This window comes from Ranitomeya imitator, chromosome 5 (genome assembly GCF_032444005.1).
Source record: "Ranitomeya imitator isolate aRanImi1 chromosome 5, aRanImi1.pri, whole genome shotgun sequence".
NCBI lineage: Eukaryota > Metazoa > Chordata > Amphibia > Anura > Dendrobatidae > Ranitomeya > Ranitomeya imitator.
Window position 1 is genome coordinate 350,252,421 of NC_091286.1, and position 22,582 is coordinate 350,275,002.

The 22,582-nt window shown below is 45.4% G+C and overlaps 1 protein-coding gene across 1 annotated transcript in view; it reads right to left on the reverse strand.

Moving 5' to 3' along the window:
* LOC138637623 (dynein axonemal heavy chain 5-like) overlaps positions 1-22,582 on the reverse strand; it is a 569,265-nt gene that overhangs the window by 60,918 nt on the left and 485,765 nt on the right. Inside the window, exon 82 of the mRNA XM_069726456.1 lies at positions 10,989-11,081. Within this exon, the coding sequence (XP_069582557.1) occupies positions 10,989-11,081 (93 nt within the window). The remainder of the gene's footprint in view (positions 1-10,988; positions 11,082-22,582) is intronic.

Here is a 22,582-nt window from a genome sequence, read left to right on the forward strand (position 1 = left end):
TTTCAGTAGGCTCCACAATCATGGGGAAGACTGCTGACTTGACAAAAGACCAGAACGCAGTCATTTTCACACTCCACAAGGAAAGTAAATTTTGCATTTTATTTGGAAATCAAGACCCCGAAATCTGGAGGAGGAGTGGAGAGGCACACAATCCAAGTTGCTTGAGGTCTAATGGGAAGTTGCATTAATCAGTGATGGTTTAGGGCAGAGGTCACAAACTGCATTCTTCAAGGGCTGCAAACAGGTCATGTTTTCAGGATTTCCTTGTACTGCACAGGTGATAATTTAATAACATACACACATAATGATTCCAGCACCTTGTGCAATGCTAAGGAAATCTTGCAAACACACATGGTTTGCGGACCTCGAGGAATGCAGTTTGAGACCCCTGGTTTAGGGAGCCATGTCATCTGCTGGTGTAGGTCCATTGTGTTTTATCAAGACCAAAGTCAGCGCAGCCGTCTACCAGTAAATTTTGGAGCACTTCATGCTTCCCTCTGCCGACAAGCTTTTTGGAGATGGAAATTTAATTATCCAGCAGGACTTTGCACTTGTCCACACTGCCAAAAGTACCAATACCTGGTTTAAAAACAACAGTATCACTATGCTTGATTGGACAGCAAACTCACCTGAGCTTAACCCCATAGAGAATCGATGGGGTATTGTCAAGGGGAAGATGAGAGACACCAGACCCAACAATGCAGATGAGCTGAAGGCTGCTATCAAAGCAACCTGAGCTTCCATAACACCTCAGCAGTGCCACAGGCTGATTGCCTCCATGCCATGCCACATTGATGCAAAGGGAGCCCGATCAAGTCTTGAGTGCATTTACTGAACATACATTTCAGTAGGCCAACATTTTGGACTTTAAAATCATTTTTCAAGCTGGTGTTATAAAGTATTCTAATTTACTGAGATAATGACTTCTGGGTTTTTATTGGCTGTAAGCCATACTCATCGACATTAACAGAAATAAACACTTGAAATAGATCACTCTGTTTGTAATCAGTGGTGTACTGCCAATGGCGGCAGGCCACGCGACTGCTATGGGACCTGAGGGGTGAGGGGGGCCCAGAGGCTCGGGAGGGGGGGCAGAGCAAGGTGGCTAATAATGTGGGCAATCTAACCTGTTTATCTGGCCCCAAGAGGCCCCTGGCCAGATTGCCCTCAAGTGCGGCGGGCACGGAGAGATCCCGGCAGCTCCGCTGCCAACAAGAGAAAATGGCAGCAGATGTGCAGCAATCCGTCCTGCTTCCTGCCCGCGCTTCCTGTATAACACAGCAGTCAGCGGCACGGTTGGATGACATCATCATTCAGTGCCATGGCCACTGTGCCAGTGAGAAGAAGTTGCCGGCGACAGTGATGCTGCGGCTGCGGGAGAGCATGCGGAGAGGTGAGAGGTGCTGCCTGGTGTGTGTGTGTGTGTAGAGATGAGTGGTGGTATGTGTGTGCGTGCGTGCATGCGTAGCGCTGTGGAGGACCATGCAGAGAGGTGAATGGTGCTGTGTGTCTGTGAGTGTGTGTAGGTGGAGGAGAGGGCATCGATGGGGGTGATGTGGAGAAGGCAATGATGGGGGTGGCAGGGAGGGCAATGATGAGGTGGTGGGGGAGAAAGGAATGATGGGGTGGTGGAAAGGGCAATAATGGGGTGGGGGAGGAGGAAATGATGGAGGTGGCGGAATGGGCAATGATGGGGTGGTAGGGGAAAAGGCAATAATGGTGGTAGTGGAAAGGACAATGATGGTGGAAAGGGCAATGATGGGGTGATAGAGGAGGAGGAAATGATGGAGGTGATGGTGTGGGGGAGAGGACAATAATGAGATGCTGGGGAGGAAGACAAATTTATAATGGATTTAGGAACAGGGGGAGGAGGAAGACGTTATTATTGCTTATTATGTTTAACACAGTCCCTTATTATGTAGTGTACTCACTTATTATTTATAGCACAGCCCCTTAGCATATAGTGTACTCACTTACTATGTTTAGCACAGTCCCTTAGTATATAGTTTACTCGCTTATTATGTATAGCGCCATCCCTCAGTATATAGTGTAGTCACTTTTTATGTATACAGTAGCACAGTCCGTTATTACATAGTGTACTCACTTATTATGTATAACACCATCCTTAGTTACATAGTTTAATCTTTTTTCATGTATAACACCGTCCCTTATTACATACCATCCTCTTTAGTTATATATGGTGCCGTCACTTATTATATAGCTTCCTCTGCTGTTATGTGTTATGTACAGTGCTGCCTCTTACATAGTGTATTGTTGTTACTTTGCCTGGGCATAGTAAATATCTGTGGTTAGTTATAGCACCTCACTTCTCTTATTTTCCCATCACGCCTCTCATTTTCACCCTCACATCTCTCATTTTCTCCCTTACACCTCTCATTTTCCCCCTCACTCCCTTCATTCCCCCTAACACTAGTCATTTCGACCTCACATCTGTCATTTTCTGATTACTCCACTATTTTTCCTCACTCCTTTTCATTTTCACCTCACACCCCTCATTTTCACCTCACACCTCTCATTTTCCCCTCAGTATACAGTGGGGTAAAAAAGTATTTAGTCAGTCAGCAATAGTGCAAGTTCCACCACTTAAAAAGATGAGAGGCGTCTGTAATTTACATCATAGGTAGACCTCAACTATGGGAGACAAACTAAGAAAAAAAAATCCAGAAAATCACATTGTCTGTTTTTTTAACATTTTATTTGCATATTATGGTGGAAAATAAGTATTTGGTCAGAAACAAAATTTCATCTCAATACTTTGTAATATATCCTTTGTTGGCAATGACAGAGGTCAAACGTTTTCTGTAAGTTTTCACAAGGTTGCCACACACTGTTGTTGGTATGTTGGCCCATTCCTCCATGCAGATCTCCTGTAGAGCAGTGATGTTTTTGGCTTTTCGCTTGGCAACACGGACTTTCAACTCCCTCCAAAGGTTTTCTATAGGGTTGAGATCTGGAGACTGGCTAGGCCACTCCAGGACCTTGAAATGCTTCTTACGAAGCCACTCCTTCGTTGCCCTGGCGGTGTGCTTTGGATCATTGTCATGTTGCAAGACCCAGCCACGTTTCATCTTCAATGCCCTTGCTGATGGAAGGAGGTTTGCACTCAAAATCTCACGATACATGGCCCCATTCATTCTTTCATGTACCCGGATCAGTCGTCCTGGCCCCTTTGCAGAGAAACAGCCCCAAAGCATGATGTTTCCACCACCATGCTTTACAGTAGGTATGGTGTTTGATGGATGCAACTCAGTATTCTTTTTCCTCCAAACATGACAAGTTGTGTTTCTACCAAACAGTTCCAGTTTGGTTTCTTCAGACCATAGGACATTCTCCCAAAACTCCTCTGGATCATCCAAATGCTCTCTAGCAAACTTCAGACGGGCCCGGACATGTACTGGCTTAAGCAGTGGGACACGTCTGGCACTGCAGGATCTGAGTCCATGGTGGCGTAGTGTGCTACTTATGGTAGGCCTTGTTACATTGGTCCCAGCTCTCTGCAGTTCATTCACTAGGTCCCCCCGCGTGGTTCTGGGATTTTTTCTCACCGTTCTTGTGATCATTCTGACCCCACGGGGTGGGATTTTGCGTGGAGCCCCAGATCGAGGGAGATTATCAGTGGTCTTGTATGTCTTCCATTTTCTAATTATTGCTCCCACTGTTGATTTCTTCACTCCAAGCTGGTTGGCTATTGCAGATTCAGTCTTCCCAGCCTGGTGCAGGGCTACAATTTTGTTTCTGGTGTCCTTTGACAGCTCTTTGGTCTTCACCATAGTGGAGTTTGGAGTCAGACTGTTTGAGGGTGTGCACAGGTGTCTTTTTATACCGATAACAAGTTTAAACAGGTGCCATTACTACAGGTAATGAGTGGAGGAAAGAGGAGACTCTTAAAGAAGAAGTTACAGGTCTGTGAGAGCCAGAAATCTTGATTGTTTGTTTCTGACCAAATACTTATTTTCCACCATAATATGCAAATAAAATGTTAAAAAAAACAGACAATGTGATTTTCTGGATTTTTTTTTCTCAGTTTGTCTCCCATAGTTGAGGTCTACCTATGATGTAAATTACAGACGCCTCTCATCTTTTTAAGTGGTGGAACTTGCACTATTGCTGACTGACTAAATACTTTTTTGCCCCACTGTATACATGTTTGCCATCTCCCTTATATATAGTATACACCTGTATGTCATCTCCTGTATATAGTATATACCTGTATGTCATCTCCCCTATAAATAGCATATACCTGCTGTATGGCATCTCCTCCTGTATATAGTATATACCTGTATGTCATCTCTTCTGTATATACTATATACCTGTATGTCATCTCCTCTTATATATAGTTTATACCTGTATGTCATCTCCTGTATATAGTATATACCTGTATGTCATCTCCCCAGTATATAGTATATACCTGCTGTATGTCATCTCCTCCTCTATATACCTATGTGTCATCTCCTCTTTTATATAGTATATACCTATATGTCATCTCCTCCTGTATATAGTATATACAAGTGTCATCTCCTCCTGTATATAGTATATACCTGTAAGTCATCTCCTCCTGTATATAGTATATACCTGTGTCATCTCCTCCTGTATATAGTATATACCTGTATGTCATCTGCTCCTGTATATAGTATATATCTGTGTGTCATCTCCTCCTGTATATAGTATATACGTGTGTCATCTCCCCTGTATATAGTATATACCTGTGTGTCATCTCCTCCTGTATATAGTATATACCTGTGTGTCATCTCCTCCTGTATATAGTATATATCTGTGTGTCATCTCTTCCTGTATATAGTATGTACCTGTAATTCATCTCCTCCTGTATATAGTATATACCTGTGTGTCATCTCCTGTATATAGTATATACCTGTGTGTCATCTCCCCTGTATATAGTATATACCTGTGTGTCATCTCCCCTGTATATAGTATATACCTGTGTGTCATCTCCTCCTGTATATAGTATACACCTGTGTGTCATCTCCTCCTGTATATAGTATATATCTGTGTGTCATCTCCTCCTGTATATAGTATGTACCTGTAATTCATCTCCTCCTGTATATAGTATATACCTGTGTGTCATCTCCTGTATATAGTATATACCTGTGTGTCATCTCCCCTGTATATAGTATATACCTGTGTGTCATCTCCCCTGTATATAGTATATACCTGTGTGTCATCTCCCCTGTATATAGTATGTACCTGTATGTCATCTCCCCTGTATATAGTATATACCAGTGTGTCATCTCCTCCTGTATATAGTATATACCTGTGTGTCATCTACCCTGTTTATAGTATATATGTGTGTGTCATCTCCTCCTGTATATAGTATATACCTGTGTGTCATCTCCTCCTGTATATAGTATATACCTGTGTGTCATCTCCCCTGTAAATAGTATATATGTGTGTGTCATCTCCCCTGTATATAGTATATACCTGTGTGTCATCTCCTCCTGTATATAGTATATACCTGTGTGTCATCTCCTCCTGTATATAGTATATACCTGTGTGTCATCTCCCCTGTATATAGTATGTACCTGTATGTCATCTCCCCTGTATATAGTATATACCAGTGTGTCATCTCCTCCTGTATATAGTATATACCTGTGTGTCATCTCCCCTGTATATAGTATGTACCTGTATGTCATCTCCCCTGTATATAGTATATACCAGTGTGTCATCTCCTCCTGTATATAGTATATACCTGTGTGTCATCTACCCTGTTTATAGTATATATGTGTGTGTCATCTCCTCCTGTATATAGTATATACCTGTGTGTCATCTCCTCCTGTATATAGTATATACCTGTGTGTCATCTCCCCTGTAAATAGTATGTGTGTGTCATCTCCCCTGTATATAGTATATACCTGTGTGTCATCTCCTCCTGTATATAGTATATACCTGTGTGTCATCTCCTCCTGTATATAGAATATACCTGTGTGTCATCTCCCCTGTATATAGTATGTACCTGTATGTCATCTCCCCTGTATATAGTATATACCAGTGTGTCATCTCCTCCTGTATATAGTATATACCTGTGTGTCATCTCCCCTGTATATAGTATGTACCTGTATGTCATCTCCCCTGTATATAGTATATACCAGTGTGTCATCTCCTCCTGTATATAGTATATACCTGTATGTCATCTCCTCCTGTATATAGTATATACCTGTGTGTCATCTCACCTGTATATAGTATATATGTGTGTGTCATCTCTTCCTGTATATAGTATATACCTGTGTGTCATCTCCTCCTGTATATAGTATATACCTGTGTGTCATCTCTCCTGTATATAGTATATATCTGTGTGTCATCTCCCCTGTGTATAGTATATATCTGTATGTCATCCCCTCCTGTATTAGACCGCGTTCACACGTTATTTGGTCAGTAATTTTACCTCAGTATTTGTAAGCTAAATTGGCAGCCTGATAAATCCCCAGCCAACAGGAAGCCCTCCCCCCTGGCAGTATATATTAGCTCACACATACGCATAATAGACAGGTCATGTGACTGACTGCTGCCGTATTTCCTATATGGTACATTTGTTGCTCTTGCAGTTTGTCTGCTTATTAATCAGATTTTTATTTTTGAAGGATAATACCAGACTTGTGTGTGTTTTAGGGCGAGTTTCATGTGTCAAGATGTGTGTGTCGAATTGCATGTGGCGACATGCATGTAGCGACTTTTGTGAGATGAGTTTTGTGTGGCAACATGCGTGTAGCAATTTTTTGTGTGTCGAGTTGCATGTGACAGGTTAGTGTAGCAAGCTGTGTGCAGCAAGTTTTGCGCGTGGCGAGTTTTATGTGTGGTGCCTTTTGAGTATGTGCAAGTTTTGTGTGAGGCAACTTTTGCATGTGTTGCAACTTTTGTGCAGACGTGTGACTGTGCAAAATTTTGTGGCTGTAGCTGCGACGGTGCAGATGCCAATCCCGGACATACATACACACACACACACACACATACACACACACATTCAGCTTTATATATTAGATATACACTACCGTTTAAAAGTTTAGGGTCACTTAGAAATTTCCTTATTTTTGAAAGAAAAGCACAGTTTTTCCATTGAAGCTAACATTATATTATTCAGAAATACACTCTATACATTGTTAATGTGGTAAATGACTATTCTAGCTGCAAACATCTGGTTTGTAATGCAATATCTTCATAGGTGTATAGAGGCCCATTTCCAGCAACCATCACTCCAGTGTTCTTATGGTACTCTGTGTTTGCTAACTGTGTAAGAAGGCTAATGGATGGTTAGAATACCCTTGAAAACCCTTGTGCAAGTATGTTAGCACAGCTGAAAACAGTTTGGCTGATTTGAGAACCTATAAACCTGACCTTCCTTTGAGCTAGTTGAGAATCTGGAGCATTACATTTCTTGGCTCCATTAAACTCTCAAAATGGCCAGAATAAAAGAACTTTCATGTGTAACTCAACAGTCTATTCTTGCTCTTAGAAATGAAGGCTATTCCATGTGAGACATTGCCAAGAAACTGAAGATTTCCTACAACCGTTTGTACTACTCCCTTCAGAGGAGAACATAAACAGGCTCTAACCAGACTAGAAAGAGAAGTGGGAGGCCCCGCTGCAAAACTGAGCAACAAGACAAGTATATTAGAGTCCGTAGTGTGAAAAGTCGACGTCTCACAGGTCCTTAACTGGCAGCTTCATTAAATAGTACAGGCAAAATGCCAGTGTCAATGTCTGCAGTGAAGAGGCGACTCCGGGATGCTGGCCTTCAGGGCAGAATGACAAAGAAAAAGCCATATCTGAGACTGGCTAATAAAAGGAAAAGATTAATATGGGCAAAAGAACACAGATATTGGACAGAGGAAGAATGGAAAAAATTGTTATGGACGGACAAATCCAAGTTTAAGGTGTTTGGATCAACTGAAAAGATGCTGGAAGAGTGCCTGACGCCATCTGTCAAGCATGGTGGAGGTAATGTGATGGTCTGGGGTTGCTTTGGTGCTGGTAAAGTGGGAGATTTGTACAAGGCAAAGGGGATTTTGAATAAGGAAGGCTATCACTCCATTTTGCAACGCCATGCCATAGTGCTTGATTGGAGACAATTTCATCCTACAACAGGACAATGACCCAAAGCATACCTTTAAATAATGCAAGAACTATTTAGGGAAGAAGCAGGCAGCTGGTATTCTATCTGTAATGGAGTGGCCAGTGCAGTCACCAGATCTCAATCCCATTGAAATATTGTGGGAGCAGCTTGACCGTTTGGTATGCCAAAAAGTGCCCATCAAGCCAAACCAACTTGTGGGAGGGTCTTCTGGAAGCATGGGGTAAAATTTCTCCAGATTACCTCAGCAAATTAACTGCTAGAATGCCAAAGGTCTGCAATGCTGTAATTGCTGCAAAGGGAGCATTCTTTGACGAAAGCAAAGTTTGAAGGAGAAAATTATTATTTCAAATAAAAATATTTTTTTCGAACTTTGTCAATGTCTGGACTAGATTTTCAATTTATTAATTAATAAAAGTATGAGTTATCATGGAAAACACAAAATTGTCTGGGTGACCCTAAACTTTTGAACGGTAGTGTATATATACGCAGCTTTGTCGCCATGAAAGGAGGGGGCCCAGACACATTTCTTGCACAGGGGCCCCAAGCTGTCAGTGTCCGCCCCTGGGCTGTGCTGTGCCATGAGTCTTTATTTAAATGTGCGCGCCACCGTCACTCTGTACCTGGCTCCTCCTAACTCTTCCTTTCTAGTCCTGCACTGCTCTCGGCTGAACTCTCTGGCTGGATTTGCATAATTAATGACGCCACACCTCCTGGATGATGTAGCTTTCGAGCCAGAGAGAGCAGTGTATGCTGGGCCCGTCCGAAAGTAGTTGCGCATGTGAGGGTGGCTACTGGCTGTTGGAGGCAGAACACGAGGAGCTGAGGCTGTATGGAGACTCAAGACGGTGAGCTGGGCTCGGCGATGATTTTTTTTTGTGGGGGGGCCCATTCAGACTTTTACTATGGGGTGCCATGATTTCTATGTACGCCCCAGTTTGTAATGACTCTATATAATATATAAGTTTCACTTTTTATATTGAAGAACTTAAATAAATTAACTTTTTGACGATATTCTAATTTTGTGAGAAGCACCTGTAAATGGCCAAATGAGCTTGCCAGTCTGATTTGCATTCAGAAGAGGACAGGAGTGATGCCGGAAACCAGAAAAGACAGAAATCTGTAAGTATTTTAAGACATTTACATTTTATTACATACAATCAAGAGGCTTAAGGGAAAAATAGTTGCGGTGTTTTTTTTAAGGCCATCCATCCATTCTATATAAATACAGGTAACTTAGTGGCAAATATACTGCAAAGAGTCCTTGAGGAGGAGTAGGTCTATTCTAGTTGTATAGCATTGTTGTTTTATTCTTCTCACTTATATAATGCCATTAATTCCACAGTGTTTTACAGTCATCATCATCATCACTGTCCCCAATGGGGCTCACAATCTAAATTCCCTATCATTATGTCTTTATAATGTGGGAACAAACCGACGCAAAGACTAGGAGAACATACAAACTCCTTGCAGATGATGTCAAGGGTGGGAAATATCATGCTCAGTCGTGACCTCATATGTTGTAGCTTAGCATAGAAAGAGGCATGGTTGCTTGAGTAGTGTAAGTGGTAAAGTGAAGTTGCTTGAGTTTTACCTGCTAAAGAAAGCGTGTAAGGCTGGGTTCACACTGCGTTAGTGTGACCCGTTTAACGGACTACGTTACACCGCGGCATAACGCAGTGTAACGTAGTCCGTTAACGCCGCCATTACTTTCAATGGCGGACACATCGCTAGCGTACACCCACAATGGGCATGCGCTAGCGATGTGCCGTCATTGAGTGACAGACCCGAGACGCAGGCTGCAGCGCTTCCGGGTCCGTCACTGCAAGCACACTGCTAGCGCACTGCTAGCGCAGATGGAGCTAGCAGATGCTCCATCTGCGCTAGCGCTGTGTAAACGTCGGCACTTGCGTTAGTGCAGTCCGTTTAACGGATGTGTTGAACGGACTGCAATAACGCAGTGTGAACTTAGCCTAAGTAATCTAATTTTAGAAAAGTTTGTTTATGGATCTAATGCTTGTTGTTGGGGTTTTGTGTTTATTGTGTGGTAGAAACAACCTGAAAATATGATTCTCATGTCAGTAGAATTATGTAGATACCAAAGTTATCCAGTTTTTTTTATTTTAGTGGAGAAAAAAATCTGCAATTTGTAAAAAATATATGTATCTATTTGTGTTGCCATTTTCTGCAACACAGAACATTTTACATTTTTTTGTAGTTGGATCTGTGTGAGGGCTTTTATTTTGTGTCCTGGGCTGACAGCTTTTTAGATATCATTTTGGGGTACATTTGACATTTTGACCTCTTTATTGCATTTTTTGGAGGTAAGTGTAGCAACTGAAAAATGGCATTTTTGGAGATATAAAATTGTTTAAACCACTGGTTAAAAGTTTTGGATTTTGAGAGATTTGTCTTTTTTGGACATGACCTTACTAAATATTTTTTTAAAATCTCTATTTTGAAGGGGCAAAAAAGGAGTGATTTTAAACCTTTAGGTATTTTTGTTATAATTATCTTTTTTTGCTTAATTATACAGTATATTAAATATTTTAGTCCACCTATGGACCGCAATTGAACCTGTGATCAGTTGATCGCTTAAACTATTTAGAGCAATATTACGGTAAATATTACTTTCTAGCTTAAGAGGTGATATTACTTTCTAGCTTAGGAGGTGAAGGCACTGTTAAAAAAAAGCTGAAAAAATATGTAATTATATAAAATCACCAAAACCATAAAGAATATATTTTTTCCCTGTGATGCAAATAACTTTATAACTTGTATGAAAGGAGTCCAAATAATTAATATAAAATAATAAACTTACATCAAAGTTGCATGTGAAGATGTGTTTGTAACAATTTATGGACCTGAACTAAATATGAACTGTTACCTCTTTTTGGAGAAACGGGAGATCATCTGCTGTGAGAGAGCTCAGCGTCTGGTGATATAACACAGTTGGCTCTTCTTCAAAGCTTCCTGTTGTCTAAATAAAGCATGTATTTAATTATCTTGATATAACATTAATATGTGCATTGCATTTGGGTTTAATGCTCATTAAATTGAATAAAGAGTGGTTTGATTAAAGTCTTGCTCTCTACTATTGCATCTAGATAAAATAAACATTTAATTACAGAATCTTAGAATTAATACTTGCATTGGGTTTTAGGCTCAATAAAATTGTTAAAAGAATGTTTTCGATGAAGTTTTACTAACTTAATATTTCAATTAACAATTAATTTGTGTGTAGTTTCTCAGACACCTCATTAGGGACACAGGAACCGTGGGTTATAGGCAGCCACCTGGAGGTTGACACTAAGAATACACCTTAGCAAAAAAGCTGGCAACTCCCCAACCGCTGACAACTAGCCATCCAACACCCATTAGCTTAGTGTCACGTTGGAGGCAGACACAGATATGACTTTCAGGCCAGTATTTGCCTTGGAATTGATCTTCTATTCCGTAGGGCCACTAATTAGTCTTCAGGTCACATCTTTGCAGAGCTCTAATCTTTGCATCTATGAATGCAAGTCTTAGCAGAAGGGTACTACAAGTGGCAGTTGCTTGGGTAGCAACTTAAGGGTTTGCTATTACTCCTTTTGCAATACTGGTATTAGATTTCCCACCTCAAGGACTACTTTTAGATGTAAAATGGTTCCTGTGTCCCTCAAAGAAGTGTCCGAGCAAAAAAAAAATCTCTTTCTCACAGCCTTTATTGGGGGACACAGAAACCTCCCTTGTTTGGGAAGGTCTTGATTTTGTTCCTCCTATTGCTTTTGTCTTAACTTAAAAGCTGGGTGGTGGTTGGCCAAATATAGGCTGTTCGGAGGAGTCTGCTTTTTTTTTCTAAGATGTATTCTTGATGTCAGTGTCACGCTCACAGGTGGCGCACGTGGTTAGTGGACCCACTGTACCACAGGGTTGGCCGTGCCTAGGAGGGGTGTAGCTAAGCGGCTACGTGGTGTTCACTGGAGTTCCTGAAAGTGGATTCAAGCTTGAGCTGCAGGTAGCCACCAGGTACCACTCCCAAGTAATCCCCGACACTGCAGTTGCCAATCTCAATGGGTCAGGTTAGCTGGACGGGGAGACATTACCAAAGTCACTGGCAAGCAGGATTCGGAGACTGACGGACAGTCTGAATAATGTGGATCTCAGAGATAGGTTCTTGTTCAGACATGCAGTTTAACGGGAAACGGTTCAAATAATGCCGCTGCAGTTTTGGGTTCAGATACCGTTGAAGCGGCCATAGGATCACATACACACTGTACTAGACTAATGAAACAACATAGGATAAGTGAATAACTATAACAGACCAAGGGCAGGAGACCTGGCAACATACAGTTGCACACACCAACACCCATAACAAACTAACTATAGGGGTTGCCCTATTGAGGAGGGTGCCTTATATACAAGATTCCTCCCAGCTATTGGCATCCTTGCAGGTGTGCGCGCTGCCCCTTTAAGAGCAGGAAGCATGAGCGCACTAGGTGCACCACTGGAGGACAGTGCGGCTTGTACAGAGGGAGGAGGAGCGCGAGGACGCTGATGTGGCCGGGGCGGTTAGTGTGTAGGGGTCCCTGCATGCAGAGAGCAGGGTAACCATGCAAGGGTGCTGGCAATGGCTGTTGCAGTCAGCCTCCAGCATATAACCCTTGGTTTCTGTGCCCCCCAGTAAAGGCTATGAAAGAGAGATTTTATGTTACCAAAAATCTTCATTTTTACTACATAAATTTACTTTATTCATAACATCCAATATATAATAACCATTTAAAGGGGTATTTCCAAAATATCATGTTATCCCTTATCCATTGTATAGGGGACAACTTGATTGCTGGGGGCAGCCCACCGGGACTCTTAACAATTCTCAGAACGAGGCTTCAAAACCCTGGAAATATGGATCTGCAGTCCCATCCTGAACAGAGCAGAGGTGTGCCTGTAGGCCTCTGCTCAATTCAACATCTATAGAGCTGACAGGAATAGCTGAGCGCTATGCTTAGCAGTCCCAAAGATAATGAATGAAGCAGAGGCCATGCATGTACACCTTCACTTTGTTGAGAATGAGGCTAAAAAGCTCTGATCTCTGTGTTCTAGAGCAGAGGTCCCCAACCTTTTTTGCACCAGGGACCGGCTTTAAGCAAGACCAGTTTTCCATGGCCCGGTGGGGTGGGGGTGGGGCAGGGGTGGGGCTCTGGTCATATGGGGGTGGGGTTATGGAGGGGTGGAGCTTAGTGCATACTTATCATGTAATTATGACATTTATAATGAGAATGTGATTCACACATTCACACACACACATTCTCACACACACATTCACACACACACATTCACGCACACACACACACATTCACACACACACACATTCACACACACATACACATTCACACACACACACATTCACACACACACACACACACATTCACACACACACATTCTCACACACACACACACACACACATTCTCACACACACATTCACACACACACTCTCACACACACACATTCACATTCTCACACACACACACACATTCACACACACACATTCTCACACACACACATTCACACACATTCTCACACACACACATTCTCGCACACACATTCTCACACACACATTCACACACCCCTCTCGCCTCTCCTCGCACTCTACCACAGCATCTCATTGCCTTCCTCTGACACAGCCGGCCGCTGAATGATGACGTCATCCAGCGGCGCGTCTGTGTGAGAGGAAGCAGGAAGACAGATCGCTGGGCAGCGGAGCTGCGGGGATTTCTCCCTGCCCGTCGCAGCCACCCTGCAGGGGCTCCCCTCCACCTCTGCACACGTTGGGAGCCGGCGCTCTGCAGCTTCTCTGTGCCGGCTGTCAGCTTGACAGTCGGCACAGAGAACAGCTGACTCCCTGACCGGGGGCGGCAGAATGAAGCCGCCGGGGGAGACACTGCGGACCGCCGAATGAGGCGGCCCGACTGCGCCCCTCCCTGCCGGCTGCCCCCCCCCTAGATACACCACTGGGCGTGTCAGTGAGGAGAGCCTGCCGCCCCACCCCATCAGGAACACACCATGCTGCGCAGGAGGGCTGCGTCACTAAGACCCGCCTGACGCCCCGCCCTGTCCTGCATAATGTTCTCTGCCGGGAGCTGCGAGCTGTCACAGAGCGTTCTCTGACCAGGCGCAGGGCCGCGAAGCTAGCTGTCAGCGGCACAGCGGACCGGCTGAAAAACCTCAACGGCCCGGTCCTGGTCCGCGGACCGGCGGTTGGGGACCTCTGTTCTAGAGCCCTGTTCTTGGCATCGCTAGGGTCACAGAGGTCTGTCCCTGACTCATCAGCAAGTTATTCCCTAGGCTGTGCATGTGGATACCATGATTTTTTGGAAATATCCTATTAACCCCTTTAAAACCTTTGACGTACCTATACGTTAAAGGTTGCCTTCCTCCCTTGGATGCGGGCTCCGGCGCTGAGCCTGCATATTGTCAGGCACATGACAGCTGATTTAATCAACTGTCATGTGCCCCTAACAGCTGCGGTTGTAATCACGATCCACCCCTGGCTGTTAAAATGTTAAATGCCACTGTCAATCTCTGACAGTGGCTTTTAACATGCGCATGTCGGAAGCGCATTACAAACCACACCCATCGGTGCCCCTGTCACATGATCATTGGACGCCGATTGGTTAGGATGACAATTGGGGTCTGCAGGAGAAACTCGTGCTTGTCATTGCAGATCTGAAGTCTTGCTATGTGTTGCACAAGAGATCAGAAGATTGCAACTGCAAGCCTCCTAAAGGGACTATTGAAGTAGGTAAAAAGTAAAAAATAAATTAAAAAAAATTAGAAAACATAAAAGTTCAAAGCACAAACCTCTTGCCCCATTAAAAATAATATGATGAAAAAAAACACATTTGGTATTGCTGTGCTCAGAAAATCCAGATCAATCAAAATATAAAAATAATTAAAGGGAGCCTGTCACCCCCAAAATCGAGGGTGAGCTAAGCCCACCAGCATCAGGGGCTTATTTACAGCATTCTGTAATGCTGTAGATAAGCCCCCGATGTATCCTAAGAGATGAGAAAAAGAGGTTAGATTATACTCACCTGGGCGGGCGGTCCGATCCAGTGGGCATCGCGGTCTGGTCCGGGACCTGCCATCTTCATAGGATGACGTCCTCTTCTGGTCTTCATGCTGTGGCTCCGATGCAGGCGTACTCTGTCTGCCCTGTTGGGGTCAGAGCAAAGTACTGCAGTGCGCAGGTGCCGTGAAAGGTCAGAGAGGCCCGGTGCCTGCGCACTGCAGTACTTTGCTCCTCAACAGGGCAGACAAATTACGCCTGTGCCGCAGCATGAAGACCAGAAGAGGACGTCATCTGATGAAGATGGGAGGCGCCGCACCGGACTGCGACGCCCATCGGACCGGACCGGGACTGCCCCTGGGTGAGTATAATCTAACCTCTTTTTCTTATCTTTTAGGATACATCGGGGGCTTATCTACAGCATTCCAGAATGCTGTAGATAAGCCCCTGATGCTGGTGGGCTTAGCTCACCCTCGATATTGGGGGTGACAGGTTCCCTCTTAATCCGATCGGTAAGCGGTGTAATGAGAAAAAAATCAAAATGCCAGAATTACGTATTTTTGGTTGCCGCAAGATTGCAATGAAATCCAATAATGGGCGATCAAATGCTCAAAATTGTATCAGTAAAAACATCAGCTTGGTGCATAAAAAATAATCCCTCACCCAGCCCCAGATCACGAAAAATGAGGATTTTTGTGTACTCACCGTAAAATCCTTTTCTCCGAGCCATTCATTGGGGAACACAGACCGTGGGTGTATGCTGCTGCCTCTAGGAGGCTGACACTAAGTGATACAAAGAAAGTTAGCTCCTCCTCTGCAGTATACACCCTCCTGCTGGCTCTCAGCTAACCAGTTTGGTGCACAAGCAATAGGAGATCAATAACAATATATGATCGCATAACATGTCACATTATATATGAGAGTATAGAACATCAAATTATAAAACAAGCACAAGCTAACAACAGGTAGGAGCTGTGTCCCCCAATGAATGGCTTGGAGAAAAGGATTTTACGGTGAGTACACAAAAATCCCTATTTCTCCTTCGCCTCATTGAGGGACACAGACTGTGGGATGTCCCAAAGCAGTCCCTGGGTGGGGACAACATCAGATCAGGCCCTGTGTAACCGCTACTTACATGTGCGCCACCGCGGCCTGCAGAGTCCGCCTGCCCAGACTCACATCTGTGGTAGTCTGAGAATTATAGTGCTTCAAGAATGCATGCAGACTGGATGAACCCGCAAGCTTGCAGGCGTGCTTTGCCGATGCCTGGTGCTTAGAACCCAAGAAACCTTGATAGACAGGGAGATAGGATGACATCTAACACGGAAGGACTCCTGGATGGTGTAACGAATCCACCAGGCTAACATGGCCAATGAAACGGCTAAACCTTTCCTGTAACCATCAGGAAGCCTTCCCTTCTAAACGTCAGGAAGCCCAAATAAAGCGTCCAACCTTCGGAAGGACGCCGTCCTCGCGATGTACCTACTCAGAGCACTCACTTCATCCAGAATATGTGGAACCCATTCAGTTTTGTGGACTGGTGCCGAAAGAGATGAGGGAAGAACGATGCCCTCATAACAGTGAAAATACAATGCCACCTTGGTAACAAGGGATTGGGATGGCCTGAGGACAACCTTGCCTTGAAGGTAATAAGGGAAAAAAGTCTGAAAGAACAGAGCGGCTAGCTCCGTAGCTCCGAAGAGTCATCAGGATGACAAGATCGCAGAGAAAAAAGGGCGACCTTCCTTGATAGTAAAGTCTGTCCGGATCAAAAGGAGTCTACTGTAAGACTCCTAGGACCATTAAGGTCCCAAAGATCTAACGTTATGTGATAGGGAAGAACTACATGTGAAAACTCCCTGTGAGGAAGTCCCTACTTGCAGTTTTGTTGCAATAAGACGGAAAAATAAAAGTTCCGCAAACGGAAATAAATAAACCTGACGTAGTCAGAGCGGATCTCTCGCGGTCTTTCCTGCTTCCGAAAGGCGCTCTGAAGCAGTGGAAGAGGGGTTATGGAAACTGGTACCATGGAAGAACCAGAGCATGCACTGCGATGGCTTTTGGATCTCTAGGCCGAACCATGAACTAGAGTACATTGGCGTTCAGTCTGGAGTCTGCAGATCTGATGGAAGACTTCGGGTGAATTTCCCACTTACTTGAGGCGGGACCCTGACGGCGTCTGCCATCTAGAGTTCTACTCCTGGGATTTGTAGTGCCAAGATCTCCTGAATGATAGATCTCGGCCCATCGGAGAATGTGAGGTACCTCGACCATGATGCCTGACCGTGGGTACCTGCTAGATGATTGACGTATGGCACAGCCGTGGCATTGTCCGATTGAATTCGGATGGGGTGACCCGCCAAAGGCAGTGGACCTGCTGTAGAATTAGCCATACCGTTCGGATCCCCAGAACAATGATCAGGAGAAGAGGACTGGCATCAGTAGTCACTAATAACCATTGGATCGGGAGAAAGGATCTCCCCTGGATAAGGAAGGAGCTCAGAGACAACCATCTGAAAGCCTGTTTGACCTGCAGAAAATGTGAGGAGTGAAGGAACCCGCTTCCATTGTCATCACCATTTTCCCTTTGAACCCTCCTAGCAAATCGAATGGAATAAAGGGATGGGCGAACAAGTGCGTGAGCTCCCTGTTGAAAGGCCACGGCCTTGTCTCAAGGGAGAATTACCAACCTTCTTGAAGTGTCCAGGATCATCCTTAAAAAGGATATCTGCTGGGCTGGAAATGAGGAAAACAGACATCTAAGATTAGCTGCCAGCCCAGGTGAGAAAGGGTATTGCAAAATATATAGACGACTCAGCGCAGTCTTGGAAGAGTGGCTAAAAAGTCGAACAGATAGAGCAGGATGACCATGCCTCTAGTGTGCAAGAGGAACATGACAGCCGCCATAACCCCTGCAAATCCTCTGGGTGCGGTAGCAAGGCCGAAGGACAAGGTCGTGATTTGAAAATGCTGTTGGCGAATGGAAAGCGAAGGAATTTTTGAAGAGGGAAAAAAATAGGAATGTGAAGGTAAGCATCCCGAATGTCGGTGGATACCAGAAACTCCACCTTTTTCCATTGAAGTAGTGGCTGAGGAGGAGGAACTCCATCCGAAGAAGGGAGACCTTATCAAGCTTGGTAAAAGTTTGAGGTCCAGGATCGGTCTTACTTTTTGGTCCTGTTTTTGGAACCAAAATCCCTTAGATCTAGACCGTCCTGTTTAACTCATCCACTGCTGGTTGGGTCTATAGGAAACATGCGATCCTTTGTTCCTGCTTGGGGAACGTGCCCAACTATCACCGAATAACCGATCACCCTGGTAAGGGAGTGATGTCAGAGGCTTTTTGAATGCAGAGTACGCTTCCATTCTCTGAGGTATAAAGTCCTTCTGAGTGTAATGGCATTTGCTGCTGACAGTGCCGCGTAAATAGCCGCATCCGAGAGACGTAAAGCAGCTAGTCTCCCACTCAAGAAATTTGTACTGTCTTCGGGAGAAGGTTACTGTTGTGAATCAAGGAAGTTATGGTCTCCGACCAGGAGACCATTGCTGTAGCAACCCATGCGGCGGCTAAGGAAGGGTAGAGCCGAGGCTGAACCTGAGGCCACAAGACGAAACTAACCAGATTTGCTATCTGACAGTCCGTTGTATTTTTAATTGATGACCCATCGGGCAGGGGTACTGGAAAGTATACCACAGGAGAATCTACCTGGTTAATCTGTCAAGTGGCAGAATGCGCAGCTGCATCCGGAAGGTCAGGAATAGCCGTCTCTTGCAATTGCCACTCTCTTTTGAGTTAAAATAATGAACCCTCAATCCACCATCCTCTTAGCAGGGAAGTGGAGAGGGATCGTCCGCCTTCTTGCATCATCTGCTAAATAGTGGTGATGCAGAGGGGGATGTTCGGACACCAAAAAGGGTGCCTCTGTACATCCACAGAGTTCAGGTCACCGGGTGGACAGGGCTGGTTGTCCGGCATTAGGCCTGGCTGCAGAAGACGATACAAGGAGGCGACACTCTGTGTGCTCGTCTATTTATGGTGTGGGGAGATCAGTGCCCTTTAAAAGGACCCGTCGCCCCTAAGAATCAGACCAGGCATGGCATCCCACGTCCTAGGGAGGTATACGTGGAAGTGACACCCCACGTGTTCGCATATTGGCTGCCCTACCCTCTCCTAGTGTTTCATCACCCATCCCCTGCAGACTGTGAGCCCCCGCGGGCAGGGTCCTCCCTCCTTATGTACCCGTGTGCCTTGTTATCTGCTCATGTTTAATGTATTTGTCTATATTTGCCTCGTATTCACATGTAAAGCGCCATGGAATAAATGGCGCTATAAAAATGTATAATAATAATATAATAATAAAAAAGGATACCGCACTGGCAGAGGCTTCTGTCTAGTGAATTGCTTATCCGGACGCTCCCTGTCAGGATGAATGGCAAATGCTCTGCTGGGAGTTTGGTCTCCTTATGAGGGACACTGTGTGATCTAGAGTAGAACCAAAGTCCTCGTCAATCTACAGAGATTGGTTGATGATATAAATAGGCGAATCCATCCTTATCTGAAGTTCTGGGGAGTCCAGAACCAAGGCAATACCCAATCCATATTCAGAGTCTTGTTCTCAGCAAATCATTGATAAGGGATCAGGAAATGAAACTTCCATTTTCTAGACGCCTGTACGTTTCTAGAATACTTGCGGCACTTGCTAGCCGACGGCTCGCATGAAGGAGAGGGACCATCTATATTGGTCCTGTGAGCACTCTGAGCCACAGAGGGTTCACAGAGGGATTCAATCTCATGGTCAGAGAAGCCATGGGTTGCGACAGTGACGAAGCCCAGTCAGGGAACTAGGTACTCTGGGATAAGCTGGGGTCGTCGGCAAAGGGCTACTGAGGTCATTTAGGGTGACCGGTTTCGGACTGGTCATGTGCCTTTAAGACAGGGAATATTGGTCATGAGCCTTTAAGACCAGGAAATGCTGGTCATGTGCCATTAAGACCAGGGAATGCTGGTTGGATCGCCCCCCAAGGGCCGTGGGGTACTCGGTACCGGGTCCTTCGGTTCACAGGGGGATGTCACGGTGGCTGACCCGGTCCGTGGCCATGGGACGTCAGTATAAAAGGGAAAGGTCTTTAAAGGGATAAAGTTTATGTTCATGACGCCACCTGTGGTATTCGGTCACGGTGACCGACACTGCTTTAAGGGGTCCGCTGGGGTGATGTTATGGCAGCTAGATGGTGTATCTTCCCATAGGTGAAGTATGTCCCCAGGGGTTCCCAGTATGTAGATGGTGGTATGGTGAATGGCGCAGTGAAGAACGAGGACACAAGGTTTCAGTCTCTTTACCTTTACTGAAGATTTCAGCATCCACAGTCCAGAGCACCAGATCACAGGGCAGGCAGAGTCCGGCCGGTTTGGAGGCAAGTGCAGAGTTCCCTTGTCCAGGTGGAAATCAGTAGCCTTCCCTTGCAATGCGGTGGTGTAGTCCCTTACTGCCTATGGCTTCACATAAGGGTCTCGCAGATGCGATGTTTCGCTCTCTCTGTCCCACGTATAGGATAGGACAAAACCCATATGACTGGTGACTTGAGCCTGTTTATAGGGTCTCTTAGGTAACCAGGCTCTGTAGGTGTCACCGTGCCTCCTGGGTGTAGCTGCGGACAGGTAACCTGCAATTAGCTGTCCTGCCGGTCTCTGAAATAAGGCATATAGGTCCTTACTCCCTCGGTGTTCCAGCTACTGGGATTTTGCGCCTCAGAAGGAGGCAGTCTGAGCGGGGGGCTGGTCCCCTTCTGGTATCCTCTCCTTTGCTTCAACTTCCTTCACACTTGCTGCAATACAATTCTGCCTTTCAATGTCTCTTTCTGGGAGCTGCAGCTCTGAGGGCATGCACAGCTCCTTTAACCTTCTGTCCTCCTCAGACTACTGTCTGGAACTGACTCCTACAGAACTCCTGTCTGGAGCTCTGTCAGAAACTAACTCCTGTCTGTAACTGACTTACTTTCCCTGCAGACTACCAGTTATATATATGTAGGGAGTGTCCTAATAAATAGGAGCAGGAGCTCTCCCTGGTGGCCTGGAGTGTGAATGTGTGTTGCATGCTTGTGATACCTGGATGCAGTTATCCTTTCTTGCCTCCAAACGTAGCATTACTCTCCCCGAAAGGAAAGCAATACCACTGTGACGACCAGGACCCTGGGGCGCTGCACTGGTCATGTGTCTTTAAGACCAGGTAATGCTGGTCATGTGCCTTTAAGACTAGGGAATACTGGTCATGTGCCTTTAAGATCAGGAAACACTGGTCATGTGCCTTTAAGACCAGGGAACACCGGTCATGTGCCTTTAAGACCAGGGAACACCGGTCATGTGCCTTTAAGACCAGGGAATACTGGTCATGTGCCTTTAAGACCAGAGAATACTTTTCATGTGCCTTTGAGATCAGGAAATACTGGACATGTGCCTTTAAGACTAGGGAATATTGGTAATGCACCTTTAAGACCAGGGAAAACTGGTCATGCACCTTTAAGACCAGGGAACACTGGTCATGCACCTTTAAGACCAGGGAATACTGGTCATGTGCTGTTAAGACCAGGGAATACTGGTCATGTGCCTTTAAGTCCAGGAATACTGATCATGTTCCTTTAAGACTAGGGAATACTGGTCGTGTGCCTTTAAGACAAGGGTATACTGGTCATGTGCCTTTAAGACTAGGGAATACTGGTCATGTGCCTTTAAGCACAGGGGGAAGATGCAGGGGGGAGAGCAGTACTTTCTACCCAGTTGCATGTGCCCCTTCAACACAAAACTATCACCCCTGTGACTTCCATGAATAGGCCCAAGCCGGGGCCTAAATTTCTGCAGCTGGCGAGAGCAATACCAGGGGTAGAATAAAGGGACATTGGTGGTTGATCGAGAGAAGCGAGCGTTCCCATGCTAGGGGAGAAGCGACAGAAAAGGTAGGCGGACCCGCCTTAGCAAGCCATAGTGCAGGCGCGGCTTCTGGGATGCAGCCTACACATCAGCCGAGGCCGGGGGCTAAATTTTTGCAGCCGGCCGGAGCGTTACCTCAGGGAGGTGGGCCACAGGGAAGCTGAGGCTACCTGTCCGCATGTGAATATCCCACTGCAGAGGCCCATCGCTGACTGGATCCACTCACCTTCGGTGCGCGTCCTGGCATGGAGCCGCCACAAATGACTGGGTTTCAGCGCCGAGGAATCGTGTGCACTCTAACTGTTCTGCTGCAGGTCAGGTATTGCAGCGTGGACGGTGCAGGGTAAAGGGATGGACCTCAATCCACCATCCCTTTGTTAGGGAGGTGGAGAGGGACTGTCCGCCTCCTTGTGCCATCCGCTTTAACAGTGGTGGGACAGTGGGGGCTGCTCGGACGCCGAATAGAGGGGCCTCTGTACATCCACGGAGTTCAGCTCCCGGGTG